Consider the following 17,563-nt stretch of genomic DNA (forward strand, 5'->3'; position numbering starts at 1 on the left):
TCCCCAAGGAGCTCTCCGTCTTCCTCTGGACACCCCTTGCCGCCCACCCAGAACGGAGCCTTGGCTCTGTTTATTCTCACTCCTTCTCTCTCCTCTGCACTGCTCAGTCGTCCACTCGTCCTGTTCATTCTGTCTTTCACTTTGAGCACCTGTGCTGGTGCTATTCTGGGAGCTGGAGGGACAGAAGAACATGCCATCAAAGGCCCAGCTATGCAAATGGCAATCTGTTGAGTTTTGCCAAAGTAACAGTGATCAAGAAAGGGCCAGAAAATGCTCAGGCTCTGCTCATTCCCCTGCTTTTCAAGGTAGATGGTGCTGCCTGCCTGCCCTAGGCTTTGTCTGTAGCCTCTGAGCAAATTAGAACACCTCTGGTAAATATTCCTGCCTCCAGTGCAGAATGACGGAGAAAGCTAGAGGAAAAAGGTGCAGAATGTAAACTCTAAAATACACATTCAAGCATTTTGAAGTTTTCCGTGGGTTGCCAAGACCTCCACTAAAGCCTGGTTTTTGTGGTGATTTTTGCTACATATGATCCCTCACTGAAGAAAGATAAAATGCCAAGACTCACAAGGAGACCTCTAGACATTTGATCATGTCTCTCACCTGCTTAAAACTCTCTATGTCTCATTACTTTCAGGATTAAGTCCAAATTCCTTTAATATGTCATTCAAGTCCCTGGTGTCCTCTCCAGTGTCAACTCTCCCTTAGCCCCCCCCCCTTGCCCACCCCTCTGCCCCTTCTGTCACCTGTACCACCCTCCAGGCACTTTCCAGTTTCCTGAATATGGTGCTCTCTTTGGTCTCAGGCATTCTACCTGGGATCCTGCCCTTCCTCTCTCCTGCCTCTCCTCCCCCATTTCCAATCACAGTCACTCCCTCTCATCCTTCAAAACTCACTCAGGAGTGACACCTACAGGAGGCCTTTGCTGTCTCTCCCAGCTTAGAGGAGATGCCTTCCCATGGGCCACCGCACACACCCTTGCTCACCTCCATCACTGAGCAGGGTGTAGGATACCGCAGGATGTGCTCTGTACACTCTAATAGACATTCCCGCCTCCACTGAGAGCTCCTTGTGGGCAGAGGCTGCTACTTTCTTCTCCAGATCTCTAGCGTGGGGAACGTAGTGGGTGCTCTGTAAAATATCAGATAAATGAATGAATGACAGGGTGGATCCTTACAGTGTGAGCCCCGTTAATCCCTACCCAGGAATGGCTCCATCTCAACAGTTGGATGATAAAGAAGGGACATCACCAGGATTGCACCACAAGGATCTCTCTCTAGAACAGGTCTCCGAGGAAGGGTAAACAGCATTGACAGTGTGCCCTCTAGAAGGCCCAAGTTAATTCAGATTTGACCTAGGTCAGCAGGAAGATCCAGGCATGGGTGAGTTGTGACAGTGGGGGCTCCAGGTAGTGGAGAAATTTGCGATTACACACTATAAAACATGGTTCACAATGGCCATCTGATTTGATTCGTACAGTTATTATTTACTAAGCATTTATTATGTTCCAGGCTTTGATTTCTAATCCATGGGGAAAAAATAGATGAAAACTGATGCCCTTATGGGAAGGGGAAATAAAAGAAAAGATAAAGTATGTATTCTATGAGATGCTAATAAATGCTATAGAGAAAAGGAAGCATAGAGTGTTGGGAGTGTGTGGGCAGTGGAAGGAAGTTTTTGTTTTTCTTTTTTTTATAGTTTATTGTCAAGTTGGTTTCCATAAAACACCGAGTACTTATCCCCACAAGTGTCCTCCTCCATGCCCATCATTCCCCTTCCCCTTTCCCATTCAGTCCTTAGTTTAAGTATTCAAGAGTCTCTCATGATTTGCCTCCCTCCCTCTCCCTAACTCTTTTCCTTCCTTCCCCTCCTCCATGGTCCTCTGTTAAGTTTCTCCTGTTAGACTTATGAGTGAAAACATATGATATCTGTCCTTCTCATCTGACTCATTTCACTTAGCATGACACCCTTGAGTTCCATCCACATTGCTACAAATGGCCAGATTTCATTCTTTCTCATTGCCATGCAATATTCCATTGTATATATAAACCACATCTTCTTGATCCATTCATCAGTTGATGGACATTTAGGCTCTTTCCATGATTTGGCTATTGTTGACAGTGCTGCTATGAACATTGGGCTACATGTGCCCCTATGCATCAGCACTTCTGTAGGGAAGGAATCTTTCTAATTTAAACACAGTGGTCAGAGAGGATAAAATTGAGAAGGAAACACTTGAATAAAAACCCAAGGGAGGTGAGTTAGGTGAGGAAGAGCCCTCCTAAGCAGGAGAAATAGCATGTCAAGAAGGTTCTGATGCATACTGGGTGGATACCAACAAGACAGTGTGTTGGAAAGGAGTTCTAGAAAAGGAATGTGACAAGAGGTGGGTTCAGACCATGTAGGAATTGATCTTGTGCTCCTGGGAGGATTTGGAGCAACACCTCCAGCAGGCAGTAGGAGTGTGGGGTTCAGAGTCTGAGCCTACAAAATGGAAATCTGAAGGGAGTGTCTAAACTGGTAATCTGGGTTGAACTCCTTGGTGGTGCAGTTCAAACTCCAGTGGAATTCACTGGAGAAAACACTAGCCAATTCTAGAAGTTAGAAGCAGATATCACTCTGCAGACTCTAGAATCATGATCATAAGTCATATTTAAAGATCAATACCACCATTTAACCCCAGTGCCCTTGAGCAAGTGACCACCTCTTGGAGCCCCATGAATATTTGATGTTAGGTTACTGGACCCTTTCCTGACTCGGAGATGAATAACCATGTCAAATGGTAATCTGTTAGAGGGAGAACTAATACCCTTGCTGCCTCAGATAGACTGACTCAGACTTTAGGGTGAACATGAGGCTCTGAGAAGGTCACTGGTTGATGGGCTCGGGCTAAGGAAAGCAGATCAAAGGATAAAGCCAGACTGATGACACTCTAATGCCGTTCCTGACAGTCTCAAGATGGCTTGCCTTGAACGTGCTTTCTTAGGGTGACCAAATATCCTTCATGCCAGGAACTTTTAGTTTTAGCTCTGAGAGTACCACACCCTGGGGAACTCCTCTGTCAGTCATTCTGGTGTTTAGTATACACATGACCTTTGTCCCAGTTCTTAAACTCCAAGATGCTTAGGAATCCTTAGAATGCTTGTTAAAATTTCATACCCCCCAGGCCCTCACCTCCAGAGGTTGACTTGGTAATTTGCGGGGGAAGAGGTAGGTCCTGGGCAATTTGAATTCTTAATGAGGATCCCAGGGATTCTGGGCCTGTGGAAAACTGTGTAGCATCCATTTGCTCATAAAAGGGGCTGCCACTAGCGGCCAAGAGACACCATATTCTCTGTGCTTCCTCTCTAACTAATGAGGAAATGAGGGAGGGACAGGGACACTGAAAAACAAGCCCTCTTTGGTGGGACAGGTTTGGGATAGATTGAAAGGTAGGAGGCAACACCCTCACTGAAGAACACCGACCACAATCCTGCTAGAAAAGCATTACATCTTTCCCGTAATTGTGGAGGAACAGAGGACTCAGGGGAAAAGTAGGAAGTGCTGACACCCCAAACGCCTTCATCACCCAGCAGGACGTTAGTAGAAATCTCCCTGCACGCTGTCTTCTGAAGTGGCCAACCTGGTGACTCTATATTAAAAAATAAATAAATAAATAAATAAATAAATAAATAAAGGGCGCCTAGGTGGCTCAGTTGGTTAAGCATTCAACTGTTGGTTTCTGCTCAGGTCATGATCTTGCCATTTGAGTTCGAACCCCATATGGGGCTTGGGATTCTCTCTCTCCCTCTCTCTGTCCCTACTCCACTAGTGCTCTTGTGCATGCACAAAATTAAAAAAATGAAAAATAATTAAAATCTGAGGCAAACTGAGGGTTAGCAAGAGACTCAACAGTGGCACTGCCAACATGTGGGTTAAATACAGGAGCACAAAAGGCCACAGAAGAAACCAGGTATGCAGCAGTGTGTCCTCAAAATCACCTGAGAGCCTGTCAAGACGGACTGTGGGGGCACCTGCCCCAGGGCTGCGGGTTCAGTAGGTCTGGGGTGGAACCCAGGAATCTGCATGGCTGATGCTGGTGCTGATGCTGGTGCTGCTGATCTGGGAAACACACCTAGATTATCTGTATGGGGGCGGGGGCGGGTGTTAAGGTCTCTCTTAATTCAAAAGTCTGAATCTCACCATATAGATAGCAGCTTGGTCACCTTACCTCTGACTTGAGAAAATAAAACTGAAAGTGGCTTAAACCAAAGGGGATGTACTGGCTGGTATAACTAGAAGCCTAGGCAAGCCTCAGGGTAAGCGTGGGCCGAGGCTGCCCCACCTCCTGGGGGCCCTGACCCCTCCTGTATCCAGGAGCTGGCCTAGGGACAGGAGGTGGCTGCAGCAGCCTGTTCTTCGTGCCTTTTCCCAAAGCTCTGTCACGACAGACCTAGCGGGCCCAGAATAACACTCCTTACATCCCCCTGGCCTGACCTAGATCACGTGCTCATCCTGGACCAATCCTGGACAGGACAGGGGATGGGAGAGGGACAGGGCAAAGGGCAAGGATTACTTTCAGTACAAACAGGTCCACCTATGGAGCTGCGATTGCCCTGAGGCACATGGGCCAATAGGAGAGGGGTGAATGCCTGAAAAGAAGTCAAGTTCTCCGGGAAGAAAGCGAGGATGAGGGCAGGCAAACAGCAGCCTCCAGTCTGGGAGGTGGAATGTGGCATCGAAGCCAAATGGCAAGTGTCACGTGTGATGTTCTGGTGTCGGGGCGCAGGCAGGCCAGGGACCAGCCACAGCCAGATATGGAGGTCTGGCAATGACGAGCAGGGTCTCAGTGGCAGGACGCAGATGGAGGCAGGATATTAGGAGAAGGACTTAGGACCAGCCTGAGTTTCTGACTTTCTCAGACGGGACTCAGGCTATGAGACCAGAGGCTGATGGAGCCATAGGGAAGGTAATTGTCTACCTTCAGCCTCTCAGAGTTCTTTAGCTGGGCCTAACAATTAAATTGGTGTTGTCCAGGTTAGCAGGAGACCAAAACACACATTTACATAAGTTTTTATGAGACAAGGGAGCCTCTATAAGGAAGTGAAGAATCTCAAAAAAATGGCAAAAGCTGCTGACCTTTATATCCAATTGAACAGAGAGGCAATGCGGAAAAGGTGAGGAAACTGTGCAGGGGGTGGGGGGTGCTAAAGAAAAATAAGAATTCATTTTAACAAGGTTTTTTGTATAGAATTCTCTGCCTTAGCGGTCTCCCCTGGTGTAAGGGATGTGATCTCTCACATAGAAGCTTTGTCTCCTGTTTTCCAAACTTAAGGGGAGATCAGAATGCTCTTCTTCACCTGCTGTTTTTAAGTGCTTTTCGCTCAAAATAATCTTCATGCCAAAGTGGTATATTTTGGGGTGATGTGTTCTGCCCCCATTAGGCCTGAGGACTCTGACCCTCACTCAGGTCCCCCATAAGCCACGGGGGGGGGGGGCAAGGAGCTCAGATATGTCTAGTAGGAAATACTAGATAAGATATCAAGAGTATTTACACATAAAACCTTGGACTAAGAAGCCCTTCATCGTCCCAAACAAGATGAGGGTGGAGACGGGGGCAAGGCTGAGGCACTAGATGGCAGCCGTGGCTTCAGTGGAGGGGTGAAAGGCCTTCTGTAAAGCCACAGAGTATGGTGATGGGGGGCAGGACTGGGACAAGATTGTCTGGGTTCAAATCCCATTCCTGGTCACCAGTAATCCTGATATAAGACAGATTAACTCCCTTAGGAAACGTTCAAAAACATTGTAGCCTTGTTGAGTTGTAGCTTTCATTACAAGCTGAAAAAAACCAAGAATGACTTCAGAGGGGTGGGAGCACTTGGGGATGAAGGAAAAGACCTTGATCTACAAACAAACAGGAAAAAAAAAGATTGCCATGATGATGCAACCCCGTGTTACTAACACGCACCTAAAGCTAAGGCACATCTGCACTTTGTGTATCAGTCTTCCATATATTGTTACATTCAGCTTCATGTGCCCTTATATGTTTCATAGCTATACAAAAACCAAATCACTCCTTAATTAAAAAAAAAATAAAAAGGAAGCTCTGCACTATCCTTCTTTGGAAAAGTAATTCCAGCAGACGCTTCTAAAATGGCGTGCCGTGCTTTTTGACGTGTGTATTAGACGTTGGAAATGCACGTCTCCTTTGGGAAATCCATCACATTTCAAGTTCTGCATGCCTGGAAAGGCATAGATCTGTTCTACCTTCCATGTATTTGTTATTGCTGCTTCTGAAACTTCCTTACAGCCCCAAAGAAGTCTTAATCCCTGTCAAATGTTATTATGTTACCAACTTTTATGTAGTCTTGAAAGGGCTTGTTTATTTAGTTTCAGTGACTTCTTGTTACTGCCAAATATTATTTCATTTCAACACAGATGTAAGGGGTCCAATGACTGGAATTATTTTACAACCCTGACATTGTGGCGAGACGTATACCAGTTTAATTATGGACAGCTGAAAATGATCTGGGAGTCACCTGCTCCAGATATTTATCATCATTATGAACTTCTCACCGAGCTGTGGTCTGAGCACCTTCATAATGTTCCATTTGCTGTGGACAGTCGGTGTGAGCCACGCGGAGCCTGCGGCTTCCGTCACCTTTAAACCTATGTATGGACAGCTTAATATCGCTTGATTATTTTCTTTTCCTCTGCTCAAAGTGAGAAAATATGTTTCAGTCTTTCCTATCCTTTTCCTTTCCTCTTTTTTCTGTCCCTCTCCATCACCTCCTCTCCCCGCAACCCTTACCCTTCCAGCTGTTTTTCCAATTATGCCTCGTTGGAAATTATTCATTACTTAAAGAATGTGAATTGGGCAGACCAGACGTGTACAGGATCAAGTAATACACTGACTGCAATATAGCTGGCACTCGGTAAATGCAGAGGGGAGGGAGTGGGGGGAGCAGGGAAAGTGGGGCTGTGGGGCTGCAGGACACTCTTCAAATAGATCCTCCAGCTCAGAGTTTAGGAGAAATTAAGAATAGCAACCCTCCCCCTTCTGCCCCTCCTCCTCCCCCATCATAACAAAGTATGTTTTCACACCGTCTCTCTCTCTTTTGTTTAATTCATTATTGAGAGACAGAGACAGAACACGAGCATTGGAGGGGCAGAGAAAGGGAGTGATACAGAATCTGAAGCAGGCTCCAGGCTCTGAGCTGTCAGCACAAAGCCCCACGCTGGGCTCAAACCCACAAACTCTGAGATCATGACCTGAGCCGAAGTCGGCTGCCCAACCGACTGAGCCACCCAGGCAGCCCAGACACCTTCTCTTTTTATCTCTGCTTTCCCTACATTGATCTTGACCTGTTTTTGTCAGAGCAGAGAAAAGGGTTAAATGAGAGGCCAGGTTACCACCTGCTGATAATAAATTTAAGTCACTATCTACCTGCCTAAATGCGCTTCATTCCATTCCTTTTCTCTTTTTCCCAACCTGGGCTGTAAGGCCTTGAAGAATTCCAACTTTTTCCTGAAGGGAAGCATAACTACAGTAAGAGCTAACTTTAGTGAATGCATATGTCACTCACCATGCTAAGACCTCTTATGCATTATTTCATTCAATTCTATTTGTATTTGTTTTAAAAAATTTTTTAATGTTTATTTATTTTTGAGAAAGAGAGGCAGAGCGTGAGTAGGGGAGGAGCTGAGAGAGAGGGAGACACAGAACCCAAAGCAGGCTGCAGGCTCTCAGCTGTCAGCACAGAGCCCGACACGGAGCTCCAACTCACTGACCACAGGATCACAACTGGTGTGGAGGTAGGACACTTAGCTGACTGAGCCGCCCAGGGGCCCCATCAATTCTATTTATGTTCTATTTCTGTAAATCAGTGGTTCTCAACCAGAGACAATTCTGTCCCCTTCGGGAACATTTAGCAATGTCTGGCGAGACCTCTGCTTGTCACACCTGGGTGGAGGCCAGGGTTGTGCTAAAATATCCTGCAAAGCACAGGGAAACCTCCTACCACAAAGAATTACCTGACACAAAATGCCAACCATGCCACCGTTGGGAAGCCCTGCTGTAGATGAAAAAGCTGAGGTGTAGGGGCGCCTGGGCGGCTCAGTGGGTGGAGCGTCAGACTTCGACTCAGGTCATGATCTCATGGTTCAAGAGTAGGAGCCCCACGTCAGGATCACTGCTGTCAGTGCAGAGCCCACTTCAGATCCTCTGTCCCTCTCCCTCTGCCCCTCCCCTGCTTGCATGTGCTTTCTCCTCTCTCTCTCTCTCGCTCTCTCTCTCTCTCTCTCTCTCTCTCTCTCTCTCTCTCGCTCTCAAAAGTAAATAAACATTTTAAAAAAAAAGGCGAGGTTTAAGGGGGATTCAGTAACGTGCCCAAGACTACCAGTGGTCTCGGAGAAGACTGGGATGCAAGCATGCTTCCTCATCCTGGTGCACACAAGTCACTGTGCCCTCCGGGGCTGGCTTCTCAGCCCGCGGGCCACACGGGCCAAATTCCCAGCAGGAATGTTCCCGTGCAAGGGTACCTCCACGTTAGTCATTTGCAGATCCTCTGCCCGTCCATCCTTAGCACCAAATATGCAGATCGGGCCCATCGAGATATCAGAAGTTTTGTAAAACACACACACGTGCACACACACACATGCATAGGCACACACGTGCAAACGTGCACAACATACTGCAATAGTCCCGCTGACTTTTTAATGTTATCAGCAGATATAACGTGCAAGGTTAGAGTAGAAAGCATTAGCAAATAATGACGCTACTAAGCAACGAATTTCAAAGATGGTATATACAGAGACATGGTCTGCTTTGATGAATAAGCTCTACATACTTTTTTTGTTAATGTTTTTTTTTTATTCTTATTTTTGAGAGAGCGTGAGAGAAGAGGAGGGTCAGAAAGAGAGGGAGATACAAAATCCAAAGACAGGCTCCAGGCTCTGAGCTCAGCTGTCAGCACAGAGCCTGACACTGGGCTTGAACCCAGGAATCATGAGATCATGACCTGAGCTGAAGTCAGACACTTAACCGACTGAGCCACCCAGGTGCTCCAAATAAGTTCTACATATTTAATCTGATGTGTGCTTCACAGTAAACAGAGTATCTTGTGTTCTGTAGGGCTATGAGATAGAAATGGCAAGTCGTGAATAGTATTACTTTAATTTAAAGTGCCTATCAAAGGGTTGGTGTTTTGCTTTTTTATTAATTCTTCAATATTCACAGTCTCAGATGAGACACGGTTTTTTCATACAGAGTATCTTAATAGTCTTAATTACCCCTAAGGCATCGGTGCACATAAACACGCGTACTCTTGTGCACACATTCACAGACGCAGGTGTGCACAGACACACGGGTGTGCATACATTCACACACAGACAAGCCCCAGGCCTTATTCCCAGGACACTTTCCTTTGCCTTTCTTCCTCCCTCAGGGCCCCCAGCTGCCGTCTTACTCTGCCCCACTCACCCCTTCTCTCACTCTCTCTGATGCTCCTCAGACTCTGATCCAAAGGAGATTTCCATTTTCCTTTCAGATCCTTTCCTCTGTGTGACCCAGTCTTGGACTCTAACAGCAACTCCCAGCAGTGAACCCAGAAGGCAGGTACCTAGGAAAGCTGTCAAGGGCTCAGTGCTGTCGTCAGTCCCTCCAGACCTCTAAGCAGAGCACCACAAAGACAGACACTGTATTTACCTTCGAGCCCGACTCAGGCATTGCAAATCTTTCGAGTCACCAAGAACAGTCACCCCTTACCCTAAATTCTAAACAGCCACACCTACGACTTATTGCTTGAAAGGATTTCACAGTTTCTAGTTCCTTTCATCCTATAACTAAAGGGTCAAAGCTTAACATACAGCCTACTCACTGGTAGGAATGAACTTCCTTCAGTGTGAGTTGCTGAGCGAAATCTTTGCTATTGTAGTGGCAAGAAGGATTTGAACTAAAAAGTAAATAAAAATTAAAAATTCAGTTCCTCAGTAACACTAGCGATATTCATGTACTGGATAACCACATGTGCCTGGTGGCCATTGGCTGGATGGCACACAGAACATTTCCATCATTGCCAAAATGTCTATCAGCACTGAGCTAGAAAGAGATAGAAAAGTTGGAGAATATGTGGTGTTCCTGAGGGGGTTGGGGAAAAAGTACATCCCTTCGCAGAGTGGTGGTGGGCATGAAAATGCTACAAACTTTCCAAATGTCAACTTGGAAGTAGCCATAAATATTTGAAATACACACACACTTGGGGGTGCCTGGCTGGCTTGGTTGGTAGAACATGCAACTCTTGATCTTGGGGTCATGGGTTCGAACCCCATGTTGGGTGTAGAGATTACTAAAAAGAAAATAAACTGAAAAAATAAAATAGACATGCACTTAATAGAAGAAAAAACTAAACTTGCCTAAATGTCCATCACTAGGAAACTGGTAAAATAAATACCCAATGTCCATACAAGAGGAGACTATGAGAAAAATTTTAAAATCTATACATAAGCAACATGTGTCAGCAGAGAAAGCTGTCCTATAACTTTGTATATAAAAATACAAGCCACTCAGGTCACCCAGGTGGCTCAGTCAGTTGAGGCTCTGACTCTTGATTTTGGCTCAGGTCATGATCTCATAGTCCTAAGATTGAGCCTGGCATCAGGCTCTGTGCTGAGTGCTGAGCCTGGAGCTTGCTTAAGACTCTCTCTCTCTCCTCTGGTCTCTCACCCTCTATGCCCATCTCCTCTGCTTGTGTTTTCCCTCTAAAATTAAAAAAATATATAAGCCACTCGACCCTATGAAAGTATGATCCTATTTGTATTAAAATATGAAGGATATCCATATGTATGTGTGTAGATGCACAGGAAACTACGTAAGGATACACAAGGGTTTCCTTCTGGAAAGAGGGAATGGCAGCAGGTCAAAGAAGCATTTACTTTTCATTGTACCTCCTTCTGGTACTGTTTGGACCTTTTACCATGATGATGAACTATTGCACTTAATCGGTTATCTTATGTTAGGGAAGTGAATTACTGAAACAACGTGATACCAAATGAACGAAGGAGCAAACACATACACAGAAGAGTGAGATCCCCTGTGTATCACAAACCCGTTTGCTCAGTCCTGTGATAGTTGACCTGAGTCGAGGTAATGGGTTGTGTTCCTGTTGGCTGTGGTCTTCTCATATCCAAACTCTATGTCAATGACCCAAGGATAATAGGTTAAATATGAAGTTATAACCTGTGCAATATGTCAGCTGCCTTAACAAATATGGCGGACCCCAAGGAGGGCCCTGAAACCAGAAGATTTTTTTTTTCAGAATTGGTAGCTACGTGAGGTTCCTGAAGGGATGCCTTTCCTCTGCTCATCCTTCTCCCATCCCCCCTCCCTCCTCCATGCCTCACAACCACATTTTTCCCTCCCCTCCACCACCTTCTTCTGTGGGCTGCTCCAAGCAGGAGAAATGGCAGATCCAAAATCTTCACCCTTCCTCAGAACTCATCTGTGTTGAGCATGACCAAGTTAGGCAAAGATTCAAGGGGATCCACATGCCTCCTTGTAAGCTTACTGGGGAAACCAGGCAGCAGACCTCATGAAATTGTATCTATCACCTATCTGTCTGTCTGTCTGTCTATTCATCATCTGTCATATATACATGTATACATACACATGCACATATGCATATGTGTTTATATGTTCACCTATGTAGACACGTGCATACACGTGGTTCCTATGGGAATCAGGGACGTGGATCTAACCACTGTGCTGGCAGATAACGGTGCTTACTGTGAATGTGGAGGAAGCCCAGGGAGGAGGGCAGATGAGGGGAAGGGAGGACACCAGTGTCTGTGGGTGGGCCTGCTCCCCAGGCAAGGAAAGAATTTGGCCCATTTGATATATTTTTGTTGGATCAGATCATTAGATAGTAAATATGACATAAGTCTCTGAGCCAGGTCGGTGATAAAGAGGGAAATGTTTTTATTTCTTGGTATGCTCAGAATCACACATTTTTCTAACAGACAAAGGGCATCTACTCTCCAAAGAAGAGCTTCACACACTTGAATGCAAATGTGACCTCTTTCCTCAGCTGCACTCCCAAGCGAAGTTTCCTCTTACACCATCTTTCCCAGAACCGAGCAACCCTTGGTAAGGCCGGCCTGGACGTCCCCCAGCCCTGGCAGGGCCCGAGGCCTGGCCTGAGTAGGTCCAGGAGACACGTACAGGCCTCTGCTGGCAACAGTTTTACTCCATTTTAATGAGTCTCATTTGCCCATAAGACTTGTTTTTTAGTTTCTGACTCATGCCAGGCTCATTTATTTGGTATTTCATCTTGATGAGTGCACAGGTTTTAACCCACTTATGACTGTTTTCCTGCCTCATTCTGGAAGCTCCAGGTTTTGTCTGAACACTCCCCAACTGCGACCGGCTCACTGCTCCCCTTTTCTCTTGTATCCCATATCATCCCAATACCTACAACCCTTGTCTGTGTGCCTCTAGTGCGTGCACACAAACACACACATGCAAATACACACCAACACATTGACCAGACACTGGACAGGTAGCCTTTACAATAGTGGAAGATTGAAGGTTTGATCCTTATTTCAATTACCCCCAGTAAGGTGAGGAAGGAAAGCCTGTCTGGAATTTTCTGTGAAAACTTGGCGTTCCCTCCAAATGCAGTTTTTTTCTTCTTCCCTCAAAGACTCATCCTTCGAACAAAGGCCCTCTAAGGGTTTGTTTTTCCTCTGAGACCAAACCACTGACTCCTGATCGGGGAGAACTGTGAGTGATGGAGGGTGAGAAGAAAGAGCTTTCGGTAGAAATAAATTTGTAAACATCTTCCCTGCTCTGCCTCTCCTGGGGGGTGACCCACATACTGTAAAAAATTTCAGTGTCAGATTTTGAGTTCAGCAGAGACTCATTTTCATTAATTATCCCAAGGATCCACGCTGTCATCCCCTCAGGGGGGAAGCACACACAGCAAATGGCGTGTGTGGGGTTCAAGTCTCCTCTGGGCAGCCCCCGAGAGGAGAAGGACCGGCATGCCTGGTTCCCCCCACTGCTCCTGGGGCCACATGCGCTGCTCTGCCCGTGGGCATGGAGTCTGCCTCTGCCTGGGCTGCCCTGGGGCTGGTCCAGGGGAGTAGGCTCCATGGGGCCTGCCCCCAATGCTGCCTCGCCGTGCCACTTCTCATCTCACTGTGTGTACATGCAGCCTGAGAACACAGGGACCTGGCGATTCCAGGGACACTTCCGGTCCCTAATCTCCCCATTTCACAGTAGGATAGCACTGTTATTTTGATGCCATGCCAGATTTTTGTTTTAAAACCAGCTCTGTACAGACCGTTTTAGATGGACCAGAAATAACTTTTATGGCCTACAAAATACCTTTCTCTTGGGACGTTTTTGTTGTGCTTTGAATACATTTTAGCACAGTGAGGTAACATTCATGGACTCATAGAGACATGGGCTGAGTAAGCAACTCCAGAGACATCCCATCCATCACCATGACGCCAGGCAGGCTTCACCCAAAACATCCCAGACATAGGTAAATACCCTGTTTTCACAGGTCATCAGAAAAAGAGACTCCACGCCACTCTTGGGTAATCCATTCCAGCATCAACTTCCCTTCAATGCTGTCATTATTACTTGTGTTACCAGGAAAACACCCCATACTAGATGGCTGTGAGTTTTTAAAACCCAAATTTGTGTATTTGGCACCAGATATCACAAAACAGCCTGATTGTCAGCACTCTGTTTAACCGGTATTGAAAAATGTCATTTCAAACCAAATACATTCATCCTTGGGGTTGGACCCAGTGAGACCGCTTTCATTTTACAGTAAATATGTGACCTTCCTTCCCCTTAGGATTCCCTTCCCTCTTGGATCTGGTCATCATTAAATGGTGCGGCTCTACAGGTGCACCATTATGCTTTCCTGCTCCCAGAAATCATAGCTGTCATGTCCCTTCCTTTAAACCATGTTAGCAGGGGCAGAACTACCATCGAAAGCAAATCACTCTGTTCCACAGAGGGTGTTTGCTCACACACACAAAGCTTTCTGACACTCAGTTTGTTTCTTTGGTTTTTAGAAATAGCAGCTTTAAGAGAGTCCTTCCTCTGGCCTTCCCCTTCTGTGATGCATGTAGTCTCTAAGAGGTCCAGTTACATTTTGGCATCAAATCATCCCCAGGGCCTTCTGCAGTTAGAAGCAAAATAGTCCTCTCCCTTTCTTTCCGCTATTTCCTTTGGCAAAGGGGAGAGTCATAAGGAACCAGATTGGTCAGAAAAGTCCTGACCAAGAGCTGGTATGAACCTCAGACAAGACGCAGCTCGATGAGATGCGGTGTGCGCAGTCATTGTCTGAGACAGAGGGCCTGAAATTGACACCATGTGCTTCCCGGGGAGTAATTGCTCCAAGGGGGGGGGGGCGGGGAAAGCAACGTGTCAGAACATTTTAGTAACACCTAATTCATCTCGAGGTTATAAATAAATCTTAATGCTTGCTTCAAAACAAAAGTCGAAAAATACTTTGACCAGATTACTTCGGTAACAGTGCTTCTAGCAGAGGGGAACTTTCCTGAGGAGACACCATGAATAAAGAGAAACACGTAACAACTTTTTATGGTATATTTTACATGATTTTATTTTTTTGCAGTAAATAAAGTGGTTATAGGGCTCCAAGGAAAAGGGCCCAGATGTTAGAGAGTTGTGTGAAATTTAGGGGAAACAAGCTGTAAAAAGCACGGCCATAAAACAGGCTGTCAGTGCCACACATCTGGACAATACAGCTGTATGTTCCTAGCGGCTGTCGTCACCCAAAGAAAACTCAATAACCTCATTTCACCCCAATTAGGCTGCATACCAACAGGATCAACATTAAATTGCAAGGGGGAGGGGGAGAAACGTTCATATGGCACCTCTGTGTTAAGCAGTTTTTATCTTGCGTTTGAATTTGGTCACCAAGACGTAAAAGATTGCTAACATAGCTATTTCCATTATTATTAAACCCTATTTTAACTTATAATGTTGTAATAAGTCAACGTTTGACAGCTTGGACTATGGGCTGTGCCACACAATAGACTTTCTGTAGCATGAAACTGACCTATCAGTCATCGTGAATGGAGCCCTGGCATATCTTTCGTCTACCCCTTTTTTCGGAATCTGAGTCTCAAAGCGTTGTGGGAAGCACTGTCTGTCTTATTGGAAAATAAGTTCATTTTCAGACAACCCAGTTTATGTAAAGTAGAAGATAAATGCCCCTCTCGATGACGATGGGGCATTTCGTTCTAATTCTTTGGGCCAGCAGTGAGGCACCGTTGCAATGAGACGAATATTGCAAAACTGAAATACCATTTCATCTTTTTTGTCACCAACAGCCTGTGCAAAAGGTTACAAAATGCCCCTTTTTCTATTAATTGTGTTTCTTCCTAGGTGTTAATGGCAGCAAAGGCAATTATGGACAGCGGAGAGAAATTAACCCTACCACTGATAGGGAAACTGTTGAAATTTGAGCTTCTCCAGATTAAATTTAAGGACCAGCAGCGACGGGAAAATGAAAAGAAGGTACTGTGTGACAGTGGGTCTTCTAAAGAGGGCAAACAGGGCATAAAGTGGAGCCAGTTTTCTCCAGAGGCATTTCCTTTCTTCATAAGCCTTCCATTAAGTGCTTCCTAGTACATTCAGCTGTCGCCTGGACAACTTCGGAAAAAGGCCATCTGAAGATCTGATGGAGGAATTATACTTTCTCAAAGACAGACCCATTAAAAATAAACCCCTTTGTGCAGAGATCGGACAATACTCAGGGCATGGCTGGAGGTTGTTTTTAGAGTAGTCTACTTATATGCTAGTAACAAAGAAGTGAATCAAGGTGAGACAGAATCAGAAGTAAATGTAATGTAAAAAAAAACCCCACAAAGTCAGGGTGTAACCATTTAAAATAGACTCAAATAGACTCTCTCATATTCAGTAGAAGTTTCTATTAAAATGGCAGTCTGCATCTGCACCTTCATAATAATCTGAACATTTCAGCAGCAATCCATCACTCCTCCCCCCACATTATATGCCTGATTATTTCTTCACATGTAGACTTCTCATTTAATTTGCCTATGGAAATCAACCTGTGCATTTTCCAAAGATTCATGTTTTCATCTGAAAAAAAAATTTTTTTAATACCTTTAGCAAAAAAAAAAAAATACCTTTAGCAAAGTGATGCTAGGTTCAAATCCATTTGTTATTATCATTATTCAGAATAAGAGCTGTTTTTCTTATTTTCCAAATCATGCTGAAATGTTTTTGGAAAGCCAAATGCTTTTGTATGTACATGTGTGATGTGTGTGTGTGTGTATGTGTGCACATGTATATATGAAATGGATTTACCTGTAAGCTGTATCATTATGCCCCTGAGTGGAAGAGGCAAAGTCAGTTCATGGAGGAAGAACGAGAAGAGAGAACATGTTCCAGTAATACCTTCCTCACCTTTGCAAGACCCCCAAACCTAGGTTTTCTATTTGAATTGGATGCGTGACAGAATAATTGTAGGAAAAAAATAATAATGCCCCCTTATATTGGCAGAATAGGGCTTTATGTTTTTCATATAGCATCTTTTTAGGGTGGTACACATTGTTCCCAGGAAAATTCTACTCATAGGGACACAAGAGATGGGCTAGTTTTCCATCTATCACAGCTCTTTCTTTCATCGTGCACAGGAGATTTGTACCTTAAGAAATACCCCGGGACATTAAGACTTGGCAAAAGAAAAATTGGAAAATTTGAAACTAGTATCGACACATCTTTTCTCACCTTTTTAAATTCCAGCGTCACTTGGGAATCTGAATTAGAGAAAGTAGACTGTGAGTCCTGTGGAAATCTTTGTGCCTTCTGTTTTCTCTGTGCTTTCCCCACAGCACCTACAAACATACCTGATGCGCTAAAGGGGGTCGGTTTACTCATTTGCCAACTATTTTAAGTCAGCAACTGTTTGCAGTGAGTAAGTTTCAGTTTTCAGTTAATGAATTTTAAGTAACAGTAAATGGAATATCCTGGCAGCTCAGGGAAAAAATTTTCAAGCTAGCAACAATATAAAAATATTTCTGCAGTGATTTTCCTCAGCATTTCTTTGAACTGTGAACTACAATACTAGCTATGAGATTCTGAAGATGTGCAAATAATCTTAGTTTATTGTTTGAAAATTCAAAAATCTAAAGGAATTGGGGCTTGAATTTGAGAGAGAGAGAGAGAGAGAGAGAGAGAGAGATGTATGTAACAGATGCATTAAGAGAGCTCCGAGCAATTAAGAGCCAACAATTACATAGTCTAATTTGATGTCTTCATTAGACTGGGTTCCCAAACACCGATCCCAACTCTCTCAGTTGCAACCATACGAGTAAGTGCTAAATAAATTGATGAAAACTGATTAGAATGGAGTACTCTCCAGAAAATACTCTTGGTAAAGCCCAGATGAAGAGAGTTGTTTGAGGGATGATATAATCTCTATTCATTTCAATACCACCACCCAACCCGTCAGAACAATTGAAAGTAAAATAAGTATAAAGTAAATGAAACTGAGCCACGCTGTGGATGAGAAAA

General features: G+C 44.8%; 1 protein-coding gene across 1 annotated transcript in view; it reads left to right on the top strand.

Annotated features, from left to right (window-relative positions):
• SPAG17 (sperm associated antigen 17) overlaps window positions 1-17,563 on the top strand; it is a 224,761-nt gene that overhangs the window by 50,319 nt on the left and 156,879 nt on the right. The window contains exon 4 of the mRNA XM_029945849.1: window positions 15,410-15,541. Coding sequence (XP_029801709.1) covers window positions 15,410-15,541 — 132 coding nt within the window. The remainder of the gene's footprint in view (window positions 1-15,409; window positions 15,542-17,563) is intronic.

This window comes from Suricata suricatta, chromosome 8 (genome assembly GCF_006229205.1).
Source record: "Suricata suricatta isolate VVHF042 chromosome 8, meerkat_22Aug2017_6uvM2_HiC, whole genome shotgun sequence".
NCBI lineage: Eukaryota > Metazoa > Chordata > Mammalia > Carnivora > Herpestidae > Suricata > Suricata suricatta.